This window comes from Scleropages formosus, chromosome 19, assembly GCF_900964775.1.
Source record: "Scleropages formosus chromosome 19, fSclFor1.1, whole genome shotgun sequence".
Classification (NCBI taxonomy): Eukaryota; Metazoa; Chordata; class Actinopteri; order Osteoglossiformes; family Osteoglossidae; genus Scleropages; species Scleropages formosus.
Genome location: NC_041824.1, coordinates 8,136,231 through 8,157,894, shown reverse-complemented (window position 1 = coordinate 8,157,894; position 21,664 = coordinate 8,136,231). Strand labels below are relative to the sequence as shown.

Sequence of the window (21,664 nt, the reverse complement as noted above, 5' to 3'; positions counted from 1 at the left end):
AAGATTAATACAGACTGCGAGAAAAGATTTAAGTAAATAACCTGGCACCGAGGTGCACATTAGAGAAATCTCTGAAACCCAAGACCTGACAAGACTATTGCACCACGACAGCTAACTGAGTTTAAGATACACCAACACAAGACTGATTAAAAAAATAAAATCAACTGAGTCATTTTCCAAAATAGTGATGAAGATGTACAGTTAGTGTAGCCACCCAATTGATAGCCATGGGGCTCGACGTAAACACCGGGGCAAAAGTTTTGAAAAAGGGTTCCAACCCTGTGGTCCCTACCATTTGCTCTCCTTGCCATGTTCATTATGGGAATTTGCCACGCAGCAGTGTTTGACTCCATTCACAACAAAGAGGGTACGAGTCTGCCTGGTACAGGACTGGCACGGAGCCCGGTCCAAATGAGGGCTCACAGCCAAAATGAGGAGCACAGCTTCCCAGGAGCATGGAAACATTTAAGGACTTGCAGGGGGTGCAGAAACCATTGGGTCACAAGTTCTCCCTGGCAGCAAAGAAAGTGGTCTTCAGAAATTATTCAAATTAGTGTGAATCTGGACTGCTGACAATTTCATACCAGTGCCTGTTTTACTCACTTCCTACAGTTATGTTTCAGTATAGTACAAGGCAGCAGTGGCCAACTCCAGCAGACAGATCAGCTGTGGGTTGTAAGACCTCACTATCAGTGAATGCAGGCCACACTGTTCTAATGTTCCCAAAACTGCTACTCGGAGCACCTTTCAAATCACATAAGGCACTGGCAGCTTAGCAGAACTTAATATACAGTATACTCTAACGTGTGATGCTGAAATGACCAAAAGAAAAAACCCAACCACATACACAAGTTTCATAAGCTTTTAATGTTCAACTTTAAGACAAAGCATAGTCTTTCTTGAAAACACAAGTGAAAAAAGAAAAATCCTGACAAAATTCAAACATTATAGTCCAATGTTAAAATGCAGAAATCTTAACTGAGCTCAAATGAAGACAGCTTATTAACATAATTCCTGGAAGTAATCTGTGTCAAAGCTATTGAAGCACCTTAATCAAGCTGAAATTAAGGCATTTCAACAAAACTTGTCATCTCCTAATTAGCTTATAAGTGACAGCAAAGTACCAGAAAACTGCAGCTAATAAATGCAAAGGAGATGGAGGACAGAAATGCAAAACAGGCCTGCAGATCTCCATGTGCTCCCAACTGCTGCTTTTCCATACAACTATTTGCATGCATCTCACAGTAACACTGATTTACATAGCTGCCTGCCTCTAATTTACTAACCTGGGCATTTGTGCTATATATGCTGAAACCTTTATTTACATTAAAATGAACTGCAGTCACCTAGATTCCACACATCACAAATGTGCTGCAATCATAGACACAGGACTTTAAGTAAGCAAAGACCTTTAAATGTAAACAAATATATTTATCGGTGGCTGGAGTTTTTGATCACAATTTGCTAATTTGATGTGATTACTTAAAACCATTTCAAAGTTTTTTTTTTTTACTACTAAAGTGTGATGGTCCCCCCCCCCAAAAAAAAACACAATTCAAATATCCCAATAAAAGCATAGTCATTCAAAAATACCAGTGTTTCAGAGACATATGGGCACACTGCATTTTCCAGGATCTGGATATTTTCCCACTGACATCCAGCATGCAGATTCTTCGCTGTAGAAGTGTTGAGCACGCAAGTGGTCATCGTCTAGAAGTAGCTTCCAGGACACTAAAGTCCCAGACAAAGTCAGCTTCTGAAGAAGGCATGATTGAACATTTAAGAATGCCTGGACAAATTTTTAAAGCCTTTTAATTGGTCACAGAATGCAGTGTCTGTCACAGTGCTTTTAGACAGTCAGTCAACACACCCTTACTCAGCTTACATACAGAAGAGATTGTATATCACTTTGGGGAAAAGCATCTGTTAAATGTAAGGCATATATTTTGTTTTGGTGTCCTTGTGCTTTCATAAAATGTGACGTATCACTTGTTCAAACAGCCGCACACAGCAACAACATTCCAGTATTTCATTTATATGCTTAATAGCATATCCAGGCTATGAGAAGGTTTCCAACAGCATGGACATGGACATACACATACACACAAACACACACACCTCTAACACCGCAAACCCTACCCCTAAAAACAGAAAATACATGGTAAAGACAGATTTCTAGGGAAAAGTATGGAAATGACACTACCTCCGAACAAATTTTAATGAAAATAGTTTCAAAACATGTAATATACCATGTTTATTCAGCCATGCCAACTGCCTCCCAAAAAGCTCTGCTGCTTTCCATGTCAAATAGTTCCACACAGTGGTTTAAAAAAAAAAAAAAAAAAAAAAAGCCTGCAGTGATTCCGTTAGAAGGCTTCCTTCAGCACAAGTACGTAGCATTTCCTAGACAACTTTGCTGCCAGCGCACATGGGGAAGGAGGTCACAGACCAAGACAGCCCCACATATTTCAGTGTAATGACCAAGTAACAGCAGGCACCACATCTCCATTGTCATTCCTGGCTGTTATGCAACAGTGTGCTGCTTGAAGGCAGCAGCAGGAGACGTTCTGCTGACAGATTTCCAACCACCCCCAACCCTGCGGCATACTCCCAGTTGCCAGAGCCCCCCTGCTGAGGTTCTGTACTACAGATAGCAACATTCACAAACGCTCTACAAATGTGGGGCAGAACAAATCTGGGGCAAAAGTGTTTTTTGTTAAGAGACTCAGATTTGACAAGTTAACAATGGCATCATTTCATGACTGCAACCCTCCAGACCAACTGTTAGGAATCCTAATTTCCACACCAGCAAGTGTTCATTTGGACTTATTTTTGCAATGAAAAAGATGCTCAGTAACTGTGCATACCATTCCCTTGAATCTCACAAACATTTACAAAATGCACTGATTAGCTGGGTCTGGAGAAGCGACGACGGATGATGGAGGAAGTGTTGCACATCCAAATGACTATTTAAATGACAACAATGTAGTACCAAAAAAACAAAACTGGTGGAACTGGATAGAGCTGTAACCTGGGTTTGGAGCTGAAAACATGCTTTGTTTACCCCCCCCCCCCCCCAAAAAAAAAAAAAAAAAAAAAAAAAAAAAAAAAAACACAAAAAGAAACCTAAATGCGTGAAAAACTGAACACTACCAGAGTGAAAGAAAAAAAAATTCCATCATACATATACTGGCAAAAACATGTGCAAGAAAAAAGTTAATTTACATTGAGCACATGCTTTCCTCCACAATGACTTAATACCTTTTCACCAAAGATGAGGTTAAATAGACTACAGTGCTTCTTACAGTCAATAAGATCATACAAAGAAACACTCATATATACATTTAGGACAATTTAATCACCAATTCATTTCACACAAGTCTTTGGACTGTGGGAGAAAACAAGTGCACTTGGATCAAACCCATGCAAATATGGCAAGAAGATGCAAACTCCAGAGACTTTGCAGGGACTGCATCCACATCCTTGTCCAGGCACGAAGACAAACACATTTGCAAGAGAGAAGACTTAATAGTACTGTTCTTTGTATAAGCACATCAAAAACTGTACTTCAGAAGCCTCTAAGACGGAGGGCCACTCCTCTCCCTTCACTTTAGTGGCACCTACGGTACAGTGTCCACTTTTCAGCCAACCAAGAAAATTACCGATATCAGGAGGCCCACACCCTAAATCTTGTGAGCCAGTTCACGTGCAGGTTCAGTACATGAACGCAATTAAACAGGCAGCTCATTTAATAATTATTGTAAAGAAATATGCTTAGCACACTAGCAAGAAAGATGTCTGGTAGGACCAGGATTTGGGGAGAGTGCAATGTAAACTGAGCAGCTTTGATAGGATTTTGTAGAAAACCACCTCTGAAATGTGTGAAATCACTGGACACAATACTATAAACACTATGCTTTTACAGCTTCGACCAGACTTTGCATCCAAAGGAGTTTACAATTTAACCCATTCATGCATCAGAAATCATGAGGAGATCAATTCAAATAAAATACCTGGGCCAAAGGTTTTACAAGAGCACTCCTCTGAGATTTTAAATAGGCAACCTTCAGACTCCAATCCAGTTTAACAGGGCCCAACAATGAATTAGCAAGTTCCTTTCAAATCTTAGACACTATGACTTGATTAAAATGCTGATGAGAAGTGAATGAGGGAAGCTGGTTTCTGTACTATATCTCATAACCACTTAGACCTTTATCATGTGGAGGTTCAAGTAAAATCATCCAGGCTCATTAGATGTATTGATTAGAACAGAGTTTCTTTTCTTTTTTTTTTTTTTTTTTTTTTTTTAAATACACAGAATGCAGTGCTTGACAGGTGCAGCACTAACGCCACTCATCAAAACAAATGAAACCGCATCATCTACAAGCCAACGAACAACCATGATGTAGCACTACTTCAGAATAAAGACGTAAGCAATGATACACACCAGTTCAAGTAAGACAAGGCTGCAAAAGCACTGCTTCAAGTCATTTTTAGCCAAGTTTAATCAAGTTCCAACCATGGTTAAGGGAAATTTTCCCCCAAAACAGGCTCAATTGCTGCAGTTGCAATTCAAGTGACCATTTTCTTCAGAGCAGCTTAGAAGTTATAAAGTAGACGACTTCTATAACTTAAAAATAGATGCAGAAATGTGTCAAACAGTTAATATGAACAAAACAGCTAAGCAACAGCCTAAAAATAAATATCAGTCCACAAGCAACAGTTCCTGTTCAAAACACAATGTCAAGACATCTTCAGTTGCCGACATAAGCTTCATGTCATATTTTCTATGACATGTATGCTGCTTTGGAGAAAAGCATCTGCTAAATACAATAAATTTAACAGTCAGATTTTAAAATAAAACTATGTTCTGATGTAGCTAAACACCTTTTCTTCACATCAAGAGTTTAAAAGCCAAAACAAGAACAGGGTTGTACCACAGCAAAACTGCAGCAGTACTATAAAATTGTTTCAACCATCACATTTCCTTTTGCTCAACACTAATTTCTGAAAACAGATTAAACAAAACCATTGTGATGACATACTGAGAAACAATCCACTACAAATCTTTCCTTAACTGTCTCTTCAGAACATTTTGGCTCCAATACGATTCTATGGAAAGACTAACACGTCACTGCCAGTAGGCTCTCGCCAAGGATGTGGCCTTGGAATAACAAAAGTCCTACAGGCTGTTCACAGCCAGCATTTCATCTTAATGTTGTTCATCAAGACCAACTGTTCCAATTAAAGTCAAATGAGTCAAACACACAACAGTTACTCAAGACCCCTCGTGTACAACTCACCAACAAGGACTAACAGCCATTTAGAAAGCAAACGCTTTGAACAAATGTTGGACACATTTCTGCTGAACGGAGATATGCAAAGCACTGGACCCAGGCCAAAGGGTACTACACGTGAAGTACATATCTTATGCACTGTACTAACAGACTACACCTTTTTCTGACTACGAGAACTAAAGACACATCCCATCAGATGTTGGAGGCTGTCAAAAGGAGGAACAGAAGCAAAACAGGTGACCCCCATCATCATGAAGCACCAGAGATTATACCAGAGAAAATTCAGACACGCACTCAAGCATTCATAATCGTAGAATCCCAGATTTTCCACAACAGCGGCACTTTCCAGGATAGCCTCAGCATCCTTCAATTATTCAACATATTCCAGGAGCCGTGCGAGTGTTTTATTCTGTAAATATCTTACCAAAAAGGGGTAAATTAGTGTCAATTATTGATTACAAAGGGTCATGGAGATTACAGTTGTTAAAACTTGGTATCAAAATACACAGTATACAGCATGCATTTTATTACCAATAAAACTGCACTTCTGTTGCAGAGCTGACATACATTACATATCAGAATACCTCAGGTTTCTAAAGACAAAGCTCAGATCTGCCTTGATCATTTCTCATTTTCATGTTCTCCCCTCAGGATTCACAGCAGCCTTTGTACTTCAAAAACTACTTTGACTTGCTGCTGCATATACAAAGCAATGAAAAAGGTCAAGCTAGATACATTTATTCATTTACTTACAGCAAACATTCATTTGGGTGTTCCTTCTAACCCAAGCACTGCTGATTCAGGGGGGCTTTGAGGTGAAATCACTTATTCCACTATTTGGTTTCAGTCAAATACATCATCTCCACAACTAAAGTTCCCAAACAAAATCTTTTGGAGGAATGTAACAGCTGAAGACATCCTGGACCATACAGACCTTTCATTGTTCATCCTGCCAGTAGTGTTTGTGGTGAGTAGGGTTACAGACAAAAACATGAGCACAAAAAAACCCTCTATGTAACATACAGGATTCAAAGCAAAACATGTGCTTTGAGTGTTGGGGGAGGAGTGTGTGTAGATGTTCAATATTGATCTCACTACAATTTTACAGTACTTGTAATATGCCATATATTACTGGATGCAAAACAAAAAATGCCCTCAACATGTGCATGACTGAAACGGGGGGCTGTTTGTGGCACTGCAAAGAAACCTGTTCTACTGGCTGTAACAGGAAAGTATATTCTTTTCAAAAAAACGAGTTCCATTCTAAATGAAACCCACAGCAAGGTCTCAAAAGAAACTTGTCTTGAGCGTTCACTGTAGCGTATTATTGAATGGTCTTCAGTTTGCTAGTGAGCGGGTGACTGGCTACGAGGACAGTTTCCCATATGCAATGCTTTGAAATGAGGAAAAGCCTAAATTAATCCAGCCACTGAGGAACATTTCTGTGACCAGCTGGAAGGTACTTCACTGCTTGATGTTCCTGTGAAATGTGCTCACTCCATGCACAGATGGGTAGGACCACTCCCCCACCACCACATACACACACAGAACCCTAAAGCCTGCAGTACTCACTACATTAGGGCAAAATCATGCATTTTGTTGCCCCAGGACTGTTATTCAGCAATAATTTTTGATATGGACATCAGTTCCACTTCCTTTACGTGGGAGTTCCAAACTACCAGGAAAAATGTAGACATATTGATATATGCAATTCACAACTCTTATTTCTATGTGCCACAGTCTGTGAAGAAGCATTCAGGAAGAATTTCATGATACTTGTACCTATGACAATAAACTTGAACTAATCCAACTGCCAACACATAGGTCACCTGTAAGCAAGGGCAGAACAACGCATCCTCTCCAGTGCTAAGGAGAGCACACCAGAGGATCCGGGAACAGGTTTAAATTCTCATTTCTAGTAGCTCAAAAAGACACCTTACTTTCAAACTGAAGCAGAAAAAGAAGGCTTCAAATGAGCATTACTCTCTGTGACAGAGCAGGTCTGTCTGAGCTAGGGTTCAGGAGTGAGGGGCGGGGGGAGTCATTCTACCCTCAACTTAAGTGTATGCACACACTGACTGACTATTCTTTATATCATACACAAACATAATATACAAGTACACTCAATCCCTCCAGAACATGTTATACATTTGTGTTCCACTAATATACCACATACCCAACAGTATTGGTTTAGGCTTGGCAAAAGACCCAAGTAGGTTCTAAGGTGGCCCCTGCCAGTGGAAAACAAATTACTACGGAAGTTTGTCATAAACTGGTTTTCATTAATGAGCTTATTTTATGAAAATGAGAAAAGGGTAATGTAATTGAAAACTATGCTTCACTAACTGAACATATGTAGCTCAATTTTCACATCTAACATTGATACCCCTTTGATAAAAATGGTTGTCCATACTATAAAACAGGCTATTTAAAGAGCTTGTTTATGTACTCTAAGAGAGCTGTAAATGTATAGAACGTGTGCTGCTGAGGGCAAATGGGAAGTATTGTGGTTTTTTGTAGATACTGTATATAGTTGTTTCACACTGAAACTTTTATTAAACACCTTTGGCACTAACAAGGTTTGTTGCAAATTAGCTTTGGAGGGGGGGTAAGCACATTCACCCCACACCAAGAAAAGGCGTGACACAATCCAAGAGACAGATACTCCACTGGCAACCTATACAACTTCACGTGGGCTTCTTCCCACTCCTGCATATTTTACCTCTCTAATTTTCTTACTCATGTTTATTCATTTTATTACTGCACAACTATATTTCTGCCCTGCCTTAGATTTTTGTAGTTTAATATTACATCTTTGAGAAGCAAATATTCTGTAGCAAACTAAATCAGCTAGTATCAGAAGTGTTTCATGGGTACGGTTTGTATGACGCCCCCTAGATTTTGTTGCTCAGTTATTACAATTAATCTGGGAAGCCAAAAGAATACTGATTAATGAACTGGATCTGCAAATGATGTGCCTGCCAGCTTGTTGTTCATTTGTATGACATTTTCCTCAAACATTTTACAATTTTTCACTCACTTACAGAGTTGGGTATTTTTGCTGGTGCAATTCATAGGAAGTACCTTGAATGAAGGGTAGTATAGCAGAAAGTGGGATAAAAAAAAAAAAAAAAAAGTTAGGTCCTTTGAGTGGAAGATGGTAGCTGTAACCAGTATACCAGACAAAATTTCTGATGAACCTTTAAAGGCACCTTTACGAGGAATGTTCCTGCTGAATAAACAATAAAAATGTATAGGCAGTAACACTGTGCACTAGACAAGTCACTTTGAGTATCCTTTGTGCAAAAAAGGATTCACCTCTACATTAGTGCATTCACCTTCTGGACTACCAGCGGCATGGTGCAATCCTACCTTGAGGGTCTCATCAAAACAGTGATCCCACCCAGATCTCTGCACTCTGCATCTTTGGGTCATGCAACTGTATCATCTCTGGAGGAATGGAAACCTGAATTACTCCACTTTTCCACAAGGGCTCTTCAATGGTGGAGTGATGATACCTGCTCATCTGAACTTTAGTAAACTGAAAACCTCTTCAGGCAGCATCTCACCCCAATACACTTCTTTTGGACCCAGTTGGCAAACGTGAAATGACCACCTATGCTTAGTGTGCACCATTCAAGCACTTAGATGGAACAGTATGGTACCTGTCATAACAGATTACCTAACTTCCTTACTGTATGAATATACGACCATAGAACAAAAACCCTACAATGAGCTTTCAGTGAAATTTTACAATAATTCTCTGATGATCAGGATGGAATAACTTTACATTTACATTTATTCATTTAGCTGATGCAAAGCAACATAGTATTGATCTACCTACACACTATCCTTATCTTAGCATTCGGTTTCTGCTAACTGCACTGTAATGCAACATCTCCAAATTCCTTAATATTCAAAATGCTTTGCAAAAACTACCCACTAATATGAACAAATAAGCAGCATCTGCCTGCTATGAGGCAGATACCTAAACAAGTGATAAATTCTTTTTAATTAACACCTGTCACATTATCTTCACAGTATCACACCTCTGTTCATACTTCAAAAAAAACAACAAAAAGGGACAAAATTACTCAATTTTATTTATCCCCTAATCCCCTACTCTTCTCAGTTGACACCTCTTCCCTTGGCCCTGTCATCACCTCTCTCAGATTCACCTACAACTGCTACGGTGATGATACCCAGCTCTTCCCTCCTTTCCACATGGAGCTACAGACATTTCCTCATACATCGCTGCAGACATTGCTACCTGGATGTCTGATCACCACCTACAACTAACCCTGTCCAAAAGAGAGATCCTTCACCTCCCAGCTGCCCTGTCTTCCCATCTTAAACTCTCTATGAAACTGGACAATCCACTTATTTTGCCTGCCTCCTTGCCTGTCTCGCAATAATGATTGACAAGTCCATCTTTCTCTCAGCTCACTGAAGCCAGAGCTTGGACCTGCAGATACACCCTGCACAATATCCACAGGATCTGGCCCTATCTAACAAGATGCTATGCAACTACTTGTCCAGGCCCTGATGATGTCCCACCTGGACTACTGCAACTGCTCTCCCTCTGCTACCAAACCTCCACAGCTGATACAGAACACTGCTGCACAAGTTGTACTTGACCTGCCAAAGTGCTCCCACATAACCCCCCAGCCCCTGCACTGGCTTCCTATAGCTGCCTAGATCAAATTCCAGACTCTGGTTACGGGTTACAAAAGGATCAGTGGAACTGCTCCAAGATATCTACAGGACCTGATCATCCACTATTCCCCAACCAGACTGCTATGGTCCTCAACCTCTTCTTGCTCGGTGGTCACACGCACCAAAATGTCCAAAATCAAAGTTTTCGGTTACAACGCTGCTGTAGTGGAATTACCTCCCCTCCTCACTCAGTACTGCTGAATCTCTCTCTACATTTAAAAGGGCCTTAAAACTCACCTTTTTCGGACTAGTTCATCATCAAGAGCATGTTAAAGTGTAAATGTTTATGCTCAATAACTTTGTGATTGTCTATTTAATAAAGGATAAACCTTCATACAGCCACTCGTATCACGTACTTTAGTTCATATGGTGCAATGTAACAACTCTGCTTAGAATCACACATCTGCATCTAAGTCTTTCTGTTGATGTACTGCACTCACTATTTTTCTGTGATATGTACGTCAATTTCAAGAAAAGCGGTTGCTGAATAAAGAAGCGTAAACCCATTTAATAGTAGCTCACCCACACCTTAGTACTGAAGGCAGCAACTGATCAATTGTATTTTTAACATTTAAGACTTCACACAACTTACACCACCCTTAAACAGAAAAAAAAATGCATTTCTTCTGCTCATGCAGAGGTGTGAATAAGTCATTCTACTCAACATGCTTTTGACAACTTCAACAGTACATGCAGAGCACAAGCCTTGACGGCAGCCTAAATGTTGATCATATTAAACCAGTAGCGGGCGAAGACTGTCTTTTAAAACAATTAAAATGTCCACATCCTTTCTTACATCAGTGAGCACACAAAACAAGTTGATACATAAAAGGACAGCTAATACAAAACAGTATGTATGACAGTAAGTGTGTTATTGGATATTTTCAGGCCAAGCTGAGACATGATTTTAGCGCATAAAACAGGGAAGAACAGGCAAGTTAACGTGTGTGACCGGATCACAAATAGTACTCTGCCAATGTATATACTTTTCTGTCTGTTGAGTCAGCAAGCAAGAAAACATTCCACAATCTTTCCAGAGCTGTGCATGGGTCCACAAAACACTGAAAGCAGATCAGACCACACTGTAATGTCAAGGGACTGTGACCTGAAGGTTGACAGTTCTACCCCCACTCCTTATTACTGGGTGTAGCTACATCAAGTTTACTGCATATTTTTAGAAACTGTTTCTTCGGTAAAGGCGACAAATGTTACATAAATATTACACTTTCCCATGAGTACAAGAGGATAGTTTTACTGTAGCAGTTCAGGGTAAACACCCCATCTCAGGGTACTGCAGCAGGAGTGGGATTCAAACTTCCAACGTTTTGCTTATACACTATACAGCAGCAGCCCTACCCAGAACACTACAGCTGCTGGCAAAGCAAGAACAGTGATGAAGGGCAAAACACCAGAAGAAATTTTAGATACGTGCATGAAAATGAATTTGAACACATAGCTGCTGCTGAGTATTCCATACAGATATTATTGTAGCTTTTCCAGAAATGGAAAAAAAAAATTGCTTGCAGTAACCCCCACGGGAGCCCAGCACACTTCACTTGTTCTTGTTTGACACGATGCACTTTCTTCACTGCACCCACAACCCTTGACACAATGCAAAAGCACAGCAGACCTGGCACACGTGATCCCCCAAATATAAATGTAATACATGATCATCACATCCGCACAGACCACCGCTGTCACACAGAGCTGCGCGACCCTGCTCCCTACTGACCGGGCAGCGAAACAGTCCCCGCACGTTAAACAGAGTCAGAGAGCCGTCACGATAAAATACTTAGGGGCAAGCAAGGTGAAACTCCAGAAGAACTCAAAAAACTCGAGTACCTCCACACTGACCACAGCATAAAGACTGAGACTCACTGCTGCTGGAACGCATCAAACCCATGATGTTTACTAGCGCCGCTGTGAGCGGATCCTGCGCTCGACGATATGAAGCAATGTTTTCAGTAGCCGAGACCCGGCCTTTCACACGTGTTTCTGGGCTGCAGACACTCCTCCGTCGCGCTCAGCGGCCGAGGCCATTGCGACTCCGCGGCGCCCCCTGGCGCCTGGCCTGGCGGCGCGCGGCCCCCGTCCCGAGAGCAGCAGCAGCAAGACGAGGCAACGAAATGGCGGACCCGAGTCCCGTCACGTGACCCCCTTTGTGCCTCGCGAATTGTCTCCTGGCGAAACGGTCTCCTGCTAGCGGCCGCGACTACACAATCTTGAACCGGCGCGACTTTATATGAACGCAGCCGTCGTATAAGTGCAGCTGGCGCGGCCGCCGCGCGCCCTATCACCGCCTTTCTGTGAGAAGAAATGGCGGCCATTTTGTGCAAACTTGCGCAGACGAGATAGGGGCGCCCCTCGCGCAGACAGTCCGGCGTTATTGTTCAATGTCGGTTTGGTAACAGCGTAACGTACCGATTCCTCCTCCTTCTCCATCCCAGTTGGCATCTGCGGCACTGCCCGGTTAATGGAGGCATATTCGTGCAGGTCGGGTAAATCCTCGCAGCGGAAGACGGGTAGTGGCTTGGAAGCGTCCAGCGCCCGCGCCCGAAACGACAGTTTGCTCATTTTTATAATTAAAAATGCTGCATAAATCTGTCCGATCCCCTAAATATCACAAGTGTTCCAATTTTTGCTTTCATTGATGTATCTGTGGCGTTCTCCTGGTGTCTATCGTTCGACTGGTGGTGACGAAATGTTACTGGCGGTGCAAACGGAGCCGGGAAGGCCCGGATCTTGGTCGCTCTCTGTCGGTCTCTTTTTTTCAGCCACTCCGCTCTCTCTCCCTGGTTCAATACGCCATGGCCAACATGGCGGACATTAAAAACTCTGAAACTCTCCGCTCGCTCCTGGCGGCCCGACTCCCCCCCCCCAATCACAGGACAGCCATTCCGGCACGGCCCCGCGCGCATGCGCGTGCGCGTTCGCAGCCGCGCTCTCGTCGCCCCCAGGGAAGGAGGGGGCGTGTTCCGTCGCGCGCTTTCAAAACAGCGACGGAGGGCACGGAGCCGAGCGCTCGCATACACGCGGACCGGACCGAACCGCAACGCTCCTCCTGGTTGTCATAGATAAGACTGAATACTGAAGGGGAAGGACGGGAAGCAAAGGCCACCGAACTATCGGAGCTGCTCATACACCGCTGAAGTAACTACAGACCGCTACATCTACCGAATAGCACAGTAAAGTGCTAGTGCGCGAATTTACTCCGGTCCATTTAAGAGGACGAATGCAATAAACGTGCTTAATGCATTTCTATTCAATCACGCAGCTGCCATTTCGGCCAATTTGGCTCAAGAAGTTGGTGAGAATTTTCAAGAAGTGCCTGAATGTTCGAACATACCGCCCCCGTGTGGTGTATATGTACTGCTTCTCAAATGCTCTCTGAAAGGGATAGAGAAAGAACACGTAGAAATAAATCATGTACAACAAATAAGTCGTGGTTGGTTCACTCTTGCACTAGCAACGTAAACCAAGTCGGAGTTTATTCGAAATAAACAGTGCGCATTTCAATGTCTCATCAGTAGTCAATTACAGAAACTTTTCATTGCACTATGTCTATTAGCCTGCCTTGTTGTATTTGTAACCAGATTGATACTTTTTTTTCCTTTTTCACGGAAAAATTGTATCTGAACATTATGGGCCAATACTTATCAGCTCAATTAGTAAAATGTTGCCGTTTTATAAGAAATCGTAAAAAAGGTGCACCACAGTGCTGCAATAAAGACTTTGCTGACTTCTCTTACAACTACAATAGAGAGACACCTGACCAGAGGACGGATTTAACATTGCATCTAAAAGCTGGCATGATAAAATCTCAAAAAACTGACAACTGTAGACTTCCTAGAGATTAAGCAATGACTATTCTCAGTGACAAGGCAAATGATGACACTCATTCCAGAGTAACAGGTTAATTTGTTTCATGAAATTGCTCCTTTAGGCAAATTCTTCTTGCAAGGGGATTTCATAATGTTACTTAAAAAAAGCCTCCTTAATTGCCTTCCCAAGTCAGGGGTCATGGTGGTCCAGCGCCTATCCTGGGGGTACAGGGTGCAAGGCTATGTAAGGTACACCCTGGACAGAATGCAGGTCCATTGCAAGGTAGTCTCACACACAGCAACATAAGTTACCAGATTACCTCAGTTGTGCCTTTGGACTGAGAGGAAATCGGAGCACCCCTAAAAAAACCCAGGTAAACGTCAAGTACTGACTGAGCTCTTGTTTGACCATAGACTGCGCCAACATGCCTGTGAAAAATGATTGTTTACAGATAACTGGACAAAAAGTGTCACCTAAAATCAAAAAAACCAAAGCAAAATGGTACTACATGACAGAAATTTTGTTAAAATACTCTTTTAATGTCCTAATTTCATTGATCACTTATAACCACTGGATCAATGCAGTCTGGAACTGATTGTGGAAATAATTATTCTACATATCTTTGGACTGTGGGAGTAAACTAGAGCACCTAGAAGAAACCTGCAAACATGGGGAGAACATGCAAATTCCACACAGACTCAGCAGGGACTGAATCCACGTTCTCTCCCACCACCCAGCTACTGTGAGACAGCACCACTACTCATAAGTTTAACATAAAAAAAAAATTTCACAAGATCACTGCCTATACTCTTTCCTCTGCACAACATTATCAAGGCTGTTTATACTTTAATGATTGATTTAATATATGAATTTTTATAGTTCATTTCTAAAAGAGCATTGAGGGGCAGGAGGCAGAGGATACAACCTTACACCAATAGGACTCAGGTTCAAAACTCACTCATGTTGTGGTTCCTTACAGAAAGGTACTTACACTGAACTGTTACAGTAAAAAAAATTAAAAAAATCACCCTGCTGTATTAATACATAAATAACTAAGTAGCTTAGTATACAAACCTGACATAAGTCTCTCTGGCGAAAACTGAACTAAGTAACACTTAATCTGCTTTTTAAGTTGTGATCTATTGAGTGAGTTTTTGATATTGCTTAAGGCTGTTAATGTGAGAGGATGTGGTGGCGCAACAGGTTTGGCCGGGGCCTGCTCTCTGGTGGGTCTGGGGTTCAAGTCCTGTTTGGGGTGCCCTGTGATAGACTGGCGTCCCGTCCTGGGTGTGTCCCCTCCCCCTCCAGCCTTACACCGTGTTGCTGGGTTAGGCTCCGGCTCACTGCGACCCTGCTTGGGACAAGCAGTTTCAGACTGTGTGTGTGTGTGCGTGCGTGCGTGTGTGCGTGCGTGCGTGCTGCCAATGTGATAGAGAGCAAGTAGCAAAGCAAACCAAGTTTGGTTTTAATGTGGAAAAAGTGACTGTCAATGAAGTGCCCAAAGGAATATTTGTCTCCATCCAGTGGTTGTATTAAAACAGGGGAGTCCAACCACCACCTAGCAAACCTTATTTTTACACTAGTGGTTTTTGTTTGTGCTGTAATGTGGAGGCTAATACACCAGATTTACCAAGACTGAGAAAAACTTTTAGGGTTTTAGGCATCTTGAATCTTTGTTGCAAAATGTCTAGAAGTAGCAATGTCATTGTTTTTAAAAAAAAAAAAAAAGTTGGGGAAGTAAAATGAACAAAAATACCACTGTTCAGAATAATATGGCCAGTGTATGAAAAGGGGTTATATTTTGATAAGCTTTTAAAGAGTATTATGCATCTGCAAGTATCAAAATTTCTCAAACTATGATGAATAAACTAAGTTATGAAGGTGGCATCTTAAATCAGAAAACTGTGAGAAATGAGTCAAAAGACAACTCAACGCTACAAGACATGTTGTATCTAATTGTTTTTAGGAGACTGACAATGCAACTACTCCATTCATTTCCTCACTTAAGTACAAACAAATGTTTATACCACCTCTGTTGCAATCAATGGATCAAGACAAGTACTTATGAGACACCCCACGACTGGTAGGTCCTCTTTGAGCCTCCCTTACAAAAGCCAATTTGAAAACATGAGATTTAATAAGTTGACATACAGACAATGTTTATGACAGTTAGAGAACACTCCTTCACCGTATGAGCAAATACAACACCACACTGACATCAGAACAGAATGGACCATGGCAGCAGTTCTCTCATCCTAGCTCACAAGTTTCAAACATGGAACTCCAAACTTTGTGCTCCTCCCTTGCAGAATCCGTGGACTTCCCACTCAATTGCTCAGGAGCTTACAGATGACACTCACCCAATAGGCAGAACCACTTGGACCCTACCTGTTCTCCATGGGAACATATTCCACCACTTCTTCCACTTTTCTCCCTTCTTCTGTATAATCCATTTCAAAATGGTCACCTCTATTCCTATGGAGGCCTGTAAACAGGGGGAGAACACACATCAACACATGATGAACATTAAGAACTAACACCACCCCACACAAACACACACTAACACCAGATCATTTTAAAGCAACTGGTACCATAACTACCAGCTTTATGCAGTAAACTATGGACATAATGGTTGTCGTCATTCACAGCAACTCCAACAAAACAATTACAAATGAGAACTATGCTCCAAATCAGACAAAACATGAATATGTAAATATGTTGTTTCAATGCAGCTGCAGATGTGCAAGTAAGCCCACATCTGTTTTCCATTCCTTCATCAGTTCAAATTGTAAAGTGCCACTGAAGAGTTCAGAAAAATCCCAACCCACAATTCTCACAGGGGTCTTGGAATGTACTCCAGGCATCCCAGCACATACCAATTCCATAAATTTATGTCAGTTGCTGAGGAGGGGGATTTCACACATGCTCCTCCCACAAGTCACTTTTGTACAATTTACAATATTTTCTCCCAATTCAGACAATGATTTCTTAAGTCTCTCCATTAAAGCATACAAACCTCAGGAAAGGTGAGCAAAGTATCTCCACTGGAGTCTATTTATAAGCCGTATGAGTTGCAAACTTCTTTTCACCTTTTGGACTGCAGGCTGCAACAGGTGACATAACAAGAATGGAGGAAAAATGCTACTCAGTCAGGTCTTCTTGCAGCACTATAGGCACGTAGTTGACCACGGGTGTCACTGTGAGCAATGGGATGACCTCCAGCAGTACCATTCAGCCAAGCAAATGTAGGCCATTCTGGGGTTTCCTCATTGCAGATGTCAAGCCTGAAACGTCAGAGACTCAAACCACTGTCCTGCATGGGCAGCACCCATGTAATGATGACAACAGCATCTCCATCCCCTCAATAGAGCAGTTATGCAGTCACTGCACTCATTCGAACATCACAGAAATTCAGTAAATGACATTACATACAGGTTATGCCTCAGTATACCTACCACACCGTCCACATTTGTATTATTCATTTGGTAGGTATCTTTCTCCAACACAATGTGCAACTTGGTGCAGACAAAAGGTCATTACAGTAGTCCAATATCTTGCATAGACATGATCACCACATCTTGTCAGACACCACCATTTTGCTAGTACCCATTACACTACCTACAAAATAAGAATCAAACAGTGAATGCAGTGCACATCTGTTTAAACACTGACATTTTAAAAGCAAAGTTGTTCAAACTGCAACAGGATCCTATCCCCCAATACTTGCAAGTTAAGACGTTTCTTAACGTGCAGTACATAAATCTCCATATTAGAGCTTAACATGTGCTCAGTGTTTTTTGTATACATATTTTATGTTTTGTCAGATTTTTAATTTATGTGAAATCAGTTTGTGGTGCTGGGTGTGTCCAGTATTGTGTACTGTATGGGTTCTGTTCAACATCATCTTAGGATGATTCCACCAACCACGGCAAAAAAAAAAAAAAAAAAAAAAAAAAAAAAAAAAAAAAAAAAAGGCAGTCAGTAATATTCATACCAGATGGCACAGAACTAATTTCTGGAGTTGAGGAGATCAGGAGAAAAACATCTTAAGCAATAGCTTAAGAAAATGTGTACCTTTTTTTCTCCATACAACAGGTTCATTATTCAGTATAAACAGAATTTTTGCCATTATGCTGTCCTTTTACATCCACAACAGGTATTTCATTGCCTACCCCATTTTATTCTACAATACATTCAGACACAATGCTTCCATTAAAAAAAGTATACACTTCCTACCATACTGACAGTCTCAACCAATCAGTGATGGTAAGTTTGTCTCAAGCAAAACAGCAAACACAAACTTTTACAAATAAACATGTAAACTACCATTTTTGATCACATAAACAGCTTTTATAACATGAATACCCTTACATTACCATAAAACATCTCTCAATCAAATGAAGATCTAGTATCAAATGCTGCACCTGTTTGCACAGAAAAGAGTCGGTGATCCTACCATAAAAATCTGAGTGAAATTATAAAGCTATCTCCTGAAAATGTTGCAAAAGGATGTAAGGATAGATTGAAAAGAGGATCATTAAGCTCACTAAATGCATTGAGAAACATTAATCCAAGTATCAGTTTAGTTATACTAATAAAATTGTATGAATTCTAAAAGCCAATGATGTCCATCATAGTATTTGTTGGGGAAGTTGGTCACTGCAAAGGCTGTCTCATGATCGCTATTAATACCAACTGTGGTCTTACCATTCTAGCACCAAATCCTGGGTCAATGGATCACTATCCTGCTTTATTAGACAGACATTTGTGACCACCATCCTTAGTTGGGTTCAGTTCTTTCAAAAATCCAAAATCTGACTATACTTCCAAGCATGGTGACATTTTCATGCACCACATCTTCGCATGAAGGTAATGGTCTTCAGGAATAGATGGAGCCCCTTAACAACATGTTCTATACTGTGCTTGTAACCAAGCCTGAGAAGACCACATGGGTGAGGTGAAGAACAAGCTCCCTAAAAAAATGGATGAACAAGTAAAATTGAGTACCAAATGAGCAGTGATATCCTGTGAACACAACTTGTACCAGAAGTTGACTCCAGGCAATACATGGTATGATATGTATGGATGCTAACCTGTATGTATGCAGGACTGCAAGGGTAGAAGATTTTTATGTTCATGCCAAAGAGAACTCTGCTTCTTCTAGGTAATTTTTACTTAAATACCCAAACAGCTCCTCACATTTTGCCCAAGGGACAAGGCCACCTCTTGCAGAAAGGGTTGCAATCAGGTTAATAAGCTGCAGCCAAAGCTCCTCCAGTGAAGAACAAATGACAGACACCTGAACAGAAAGACACTCTAGGCAGACAGGAGGCAGTGTTTGAGGAAGAGCCACCTTCAAACAGCCACAGGTTCTCAGAAAGGAGACAACTGGTTGACAAATGTAGCAAGAACAGGCCAGACAAAAGAACCCCTTTAAAAAAAAAAAATTTTTTTTTAAAAAAAACCCACCTTAGTTTTCATGGTTCTGTATGACAGTCAACAGGAACAACCCTCACCCTAAAGTGAACCTTGTCTAACAAGTTTTACTGTAGAGATCCTGTAACGTCAGAATTGTCTTTTGAAGGAAAAAAATGTAATGTGTATCACAGCATGATGCAACTACACAATTTCAGGGTTTTGAGTACGGTACTTCATACGCCAAGTGCAACGAAAACCGATCTTTAATCTCAAAGAACAATTTTTCACTCTGGCAGACCACAAAGGGCAACCTGAAGCAGATCCAGAGCCTCTGCCATATACAGCCTCTATTTAATGGTGCAGAGCCCAACTCCTTAATTACCACATCTCACTGAACATGCCCCTTCTCCAGATGCTTCTCCTGCAGATGGCAGCTAGTACTGCCTAAGCAAATTTAATTACTTGTTGTAAAACCCATTTGACAAAGCTAACTACCAGCAGTCATGGACCCAACTGGGAGTAATGCATCCAAACTAAGACATGATGCATTTTATTCCTATAATCTTGTGTTTTCATGAAGTTTCCCCCATTTAATTTCAGTTTCTCATTGTGACGGCACAAAAGAAATAAATTCAACTAAGTTGTAGTTACAAATGAGAATACTTAAGCATTTCAGACATTCTGGTATTTGGGGGTTTTTTGGACTAAAATTTGCACAGCTTGAAAGCTTAACTTTTCATTCGGCAAACTTCTGCTATCAACTGGTTCTGCAGTATGTGTCAGCTTTGATCTGAACTGTTCTAATTTGTTTGTTCTCAAAACCAATTTGTTATGTATTGTTCATTTTGAACTGATGAAAACCTGCAGCGTCAATGAAGAAATTAATCAAACAGAAGCCAGCGCACTATATTTTCACTCTGCACAAAGCTGCAGAAGTTCATTAAGGTAGTTCACGCATAAGCAGTTCTATTTATGCAAATGAGGTCAATACCCTGCATTTCATTCAAGTGCCAAGTTGTGTAAATGTATCATGCAGATGCTTTTCTCCAAGTGACTTCCAATAAACTATGTAGTGGCATCACCCCACACACCTTATTCACTAAGGTGAGTTACACTGCTAGAAACACTACTTACAATGGGTCACTTATCCATACTATATACATCAGTGGAACACCCTAATCATAAACTCATGTTGCATAACCAAATCTACACACAATATCACCCTATTGTTATGTTGGATATTATAACAGAGCAATACAAGGAAAAACGCTTGAGTGAAGTCTAGTTATAGCCCCTATTCAAGGGTGCGAGTGCAGGGACCTATCCAAGATACAAACTAGCAACCCCCATATCATAGATGCATGTCTTCAATAAAGTACAGATAATCAAAATACACTGAGATATACATTTGAAGCATTAAACAAATTGATACTAAGCATTTGTTTTGACTAATACTTTTCTGTTATATCATCATTAGCCCATAAATCATAAATGAGACAATTCAGGCCATTTAGATTTAGTGTTAAATAATTTGGTGAAGTTGTGTCCAGTGCTTTTCATTTTTGCTGCACTCCAACGCTAAATCCACCCTAACTCTCAAGTAGAAGGATAGACGGCATCATCATAAGGGTAACCATAAAGGGGGCCTCATTTATCTTGCTGTCCAATATAGCACACCATTTGGACTGCACAGCTGACATGCCTGGGAACTTGTTCTCCTTACAGATCCTATTTCATGGTACCTATAACAAGGCCAACCGACACCTGTGCTGAGCTCAAGCGACTTCTCCAGATCAAGTGTAAGCATTCATAAAACCATTCACTTCAGACAGCACACCACATTTTAGCTGCAACATGAAAATTCACTCCATGACCACCTAAGGACAATCTATAAATGAAGAGTCAAGCCCCCCGAAGTCATGTTAGAGTTTTGACAGTGCAGAGCACACCAAAAGGCGGTCCTAAAGCCAAAGACCTCAGCTTTTATCAACTTCTACAATAATATACCATTACAAAGGTCAAGCACTCAATATCCTTCTTTGATCAAAGATGCCAGGTTCTATTATTCATAACGACTAGGTGTGTGCTGGTTCTTGCCAATAAAGCGGATGTGTGTGTCATGCAAGCCTTAGGAATTCTTCAAAACTGTTAGGTAAAACAAAAAAAAAAAAAAAAAAAAAATTTTTTTTGCTCCTTCGACATTCTCTCAGATTGCCCCGCCTCTTCGGCGGTCTGTAACATCCGCAGTTAGATCAGGCGTCGGTGGCACGGCGGGGCAGCACCGGTACAGCGGCGACGCGAAAATGCAGACAAAAGACAACTCCGAAGTCGCGCGAACCGCATTATCGCCTCTTCAACGGGTACTGTGCCGCGCGCGCGCGCCCGCGGGCAAACCATCGCGATAGGAAGAC

The 21,664-nt window shown here is 41.2% G+C and overlaps 1 protein-coding gene across 5 annotated transcripts in view; it reads right to left on the bottom strand.

Moving 5' to 3' along the window:
* Positions 1-21,664, bottom strand: part of LOC108927743 (enhancer of polycomb homolog 1-like) — a 34,469-nt gene that overhangs the window by 11,441 nt on the left and 1,364 nt on the right. For 2 of the 5 annotated variants that reach the window (XR_003797144.1, XM_029246220.1), the window contains exon 1: positions 12,435-12,906. Coding sequence is in view for 1 of the 5 variants with exons in the window: in XM_029246220.1 (XP_029102053.1) it covers positions 12,435-12,587 (153 nt within the window). In the remaining 4 variants the exon portion in view is untranslated. Of the gene's footprint in view, positions 1-12,434; positions 12,907-16,223; positions 16,321-16,851; positions 17,243-21,664 lie in introns of those variants that run through there. The other 3 variants (XM_018741238.2, XM_018741240.2, XM_018741239.2) reach the window with 2 other exon arrangements.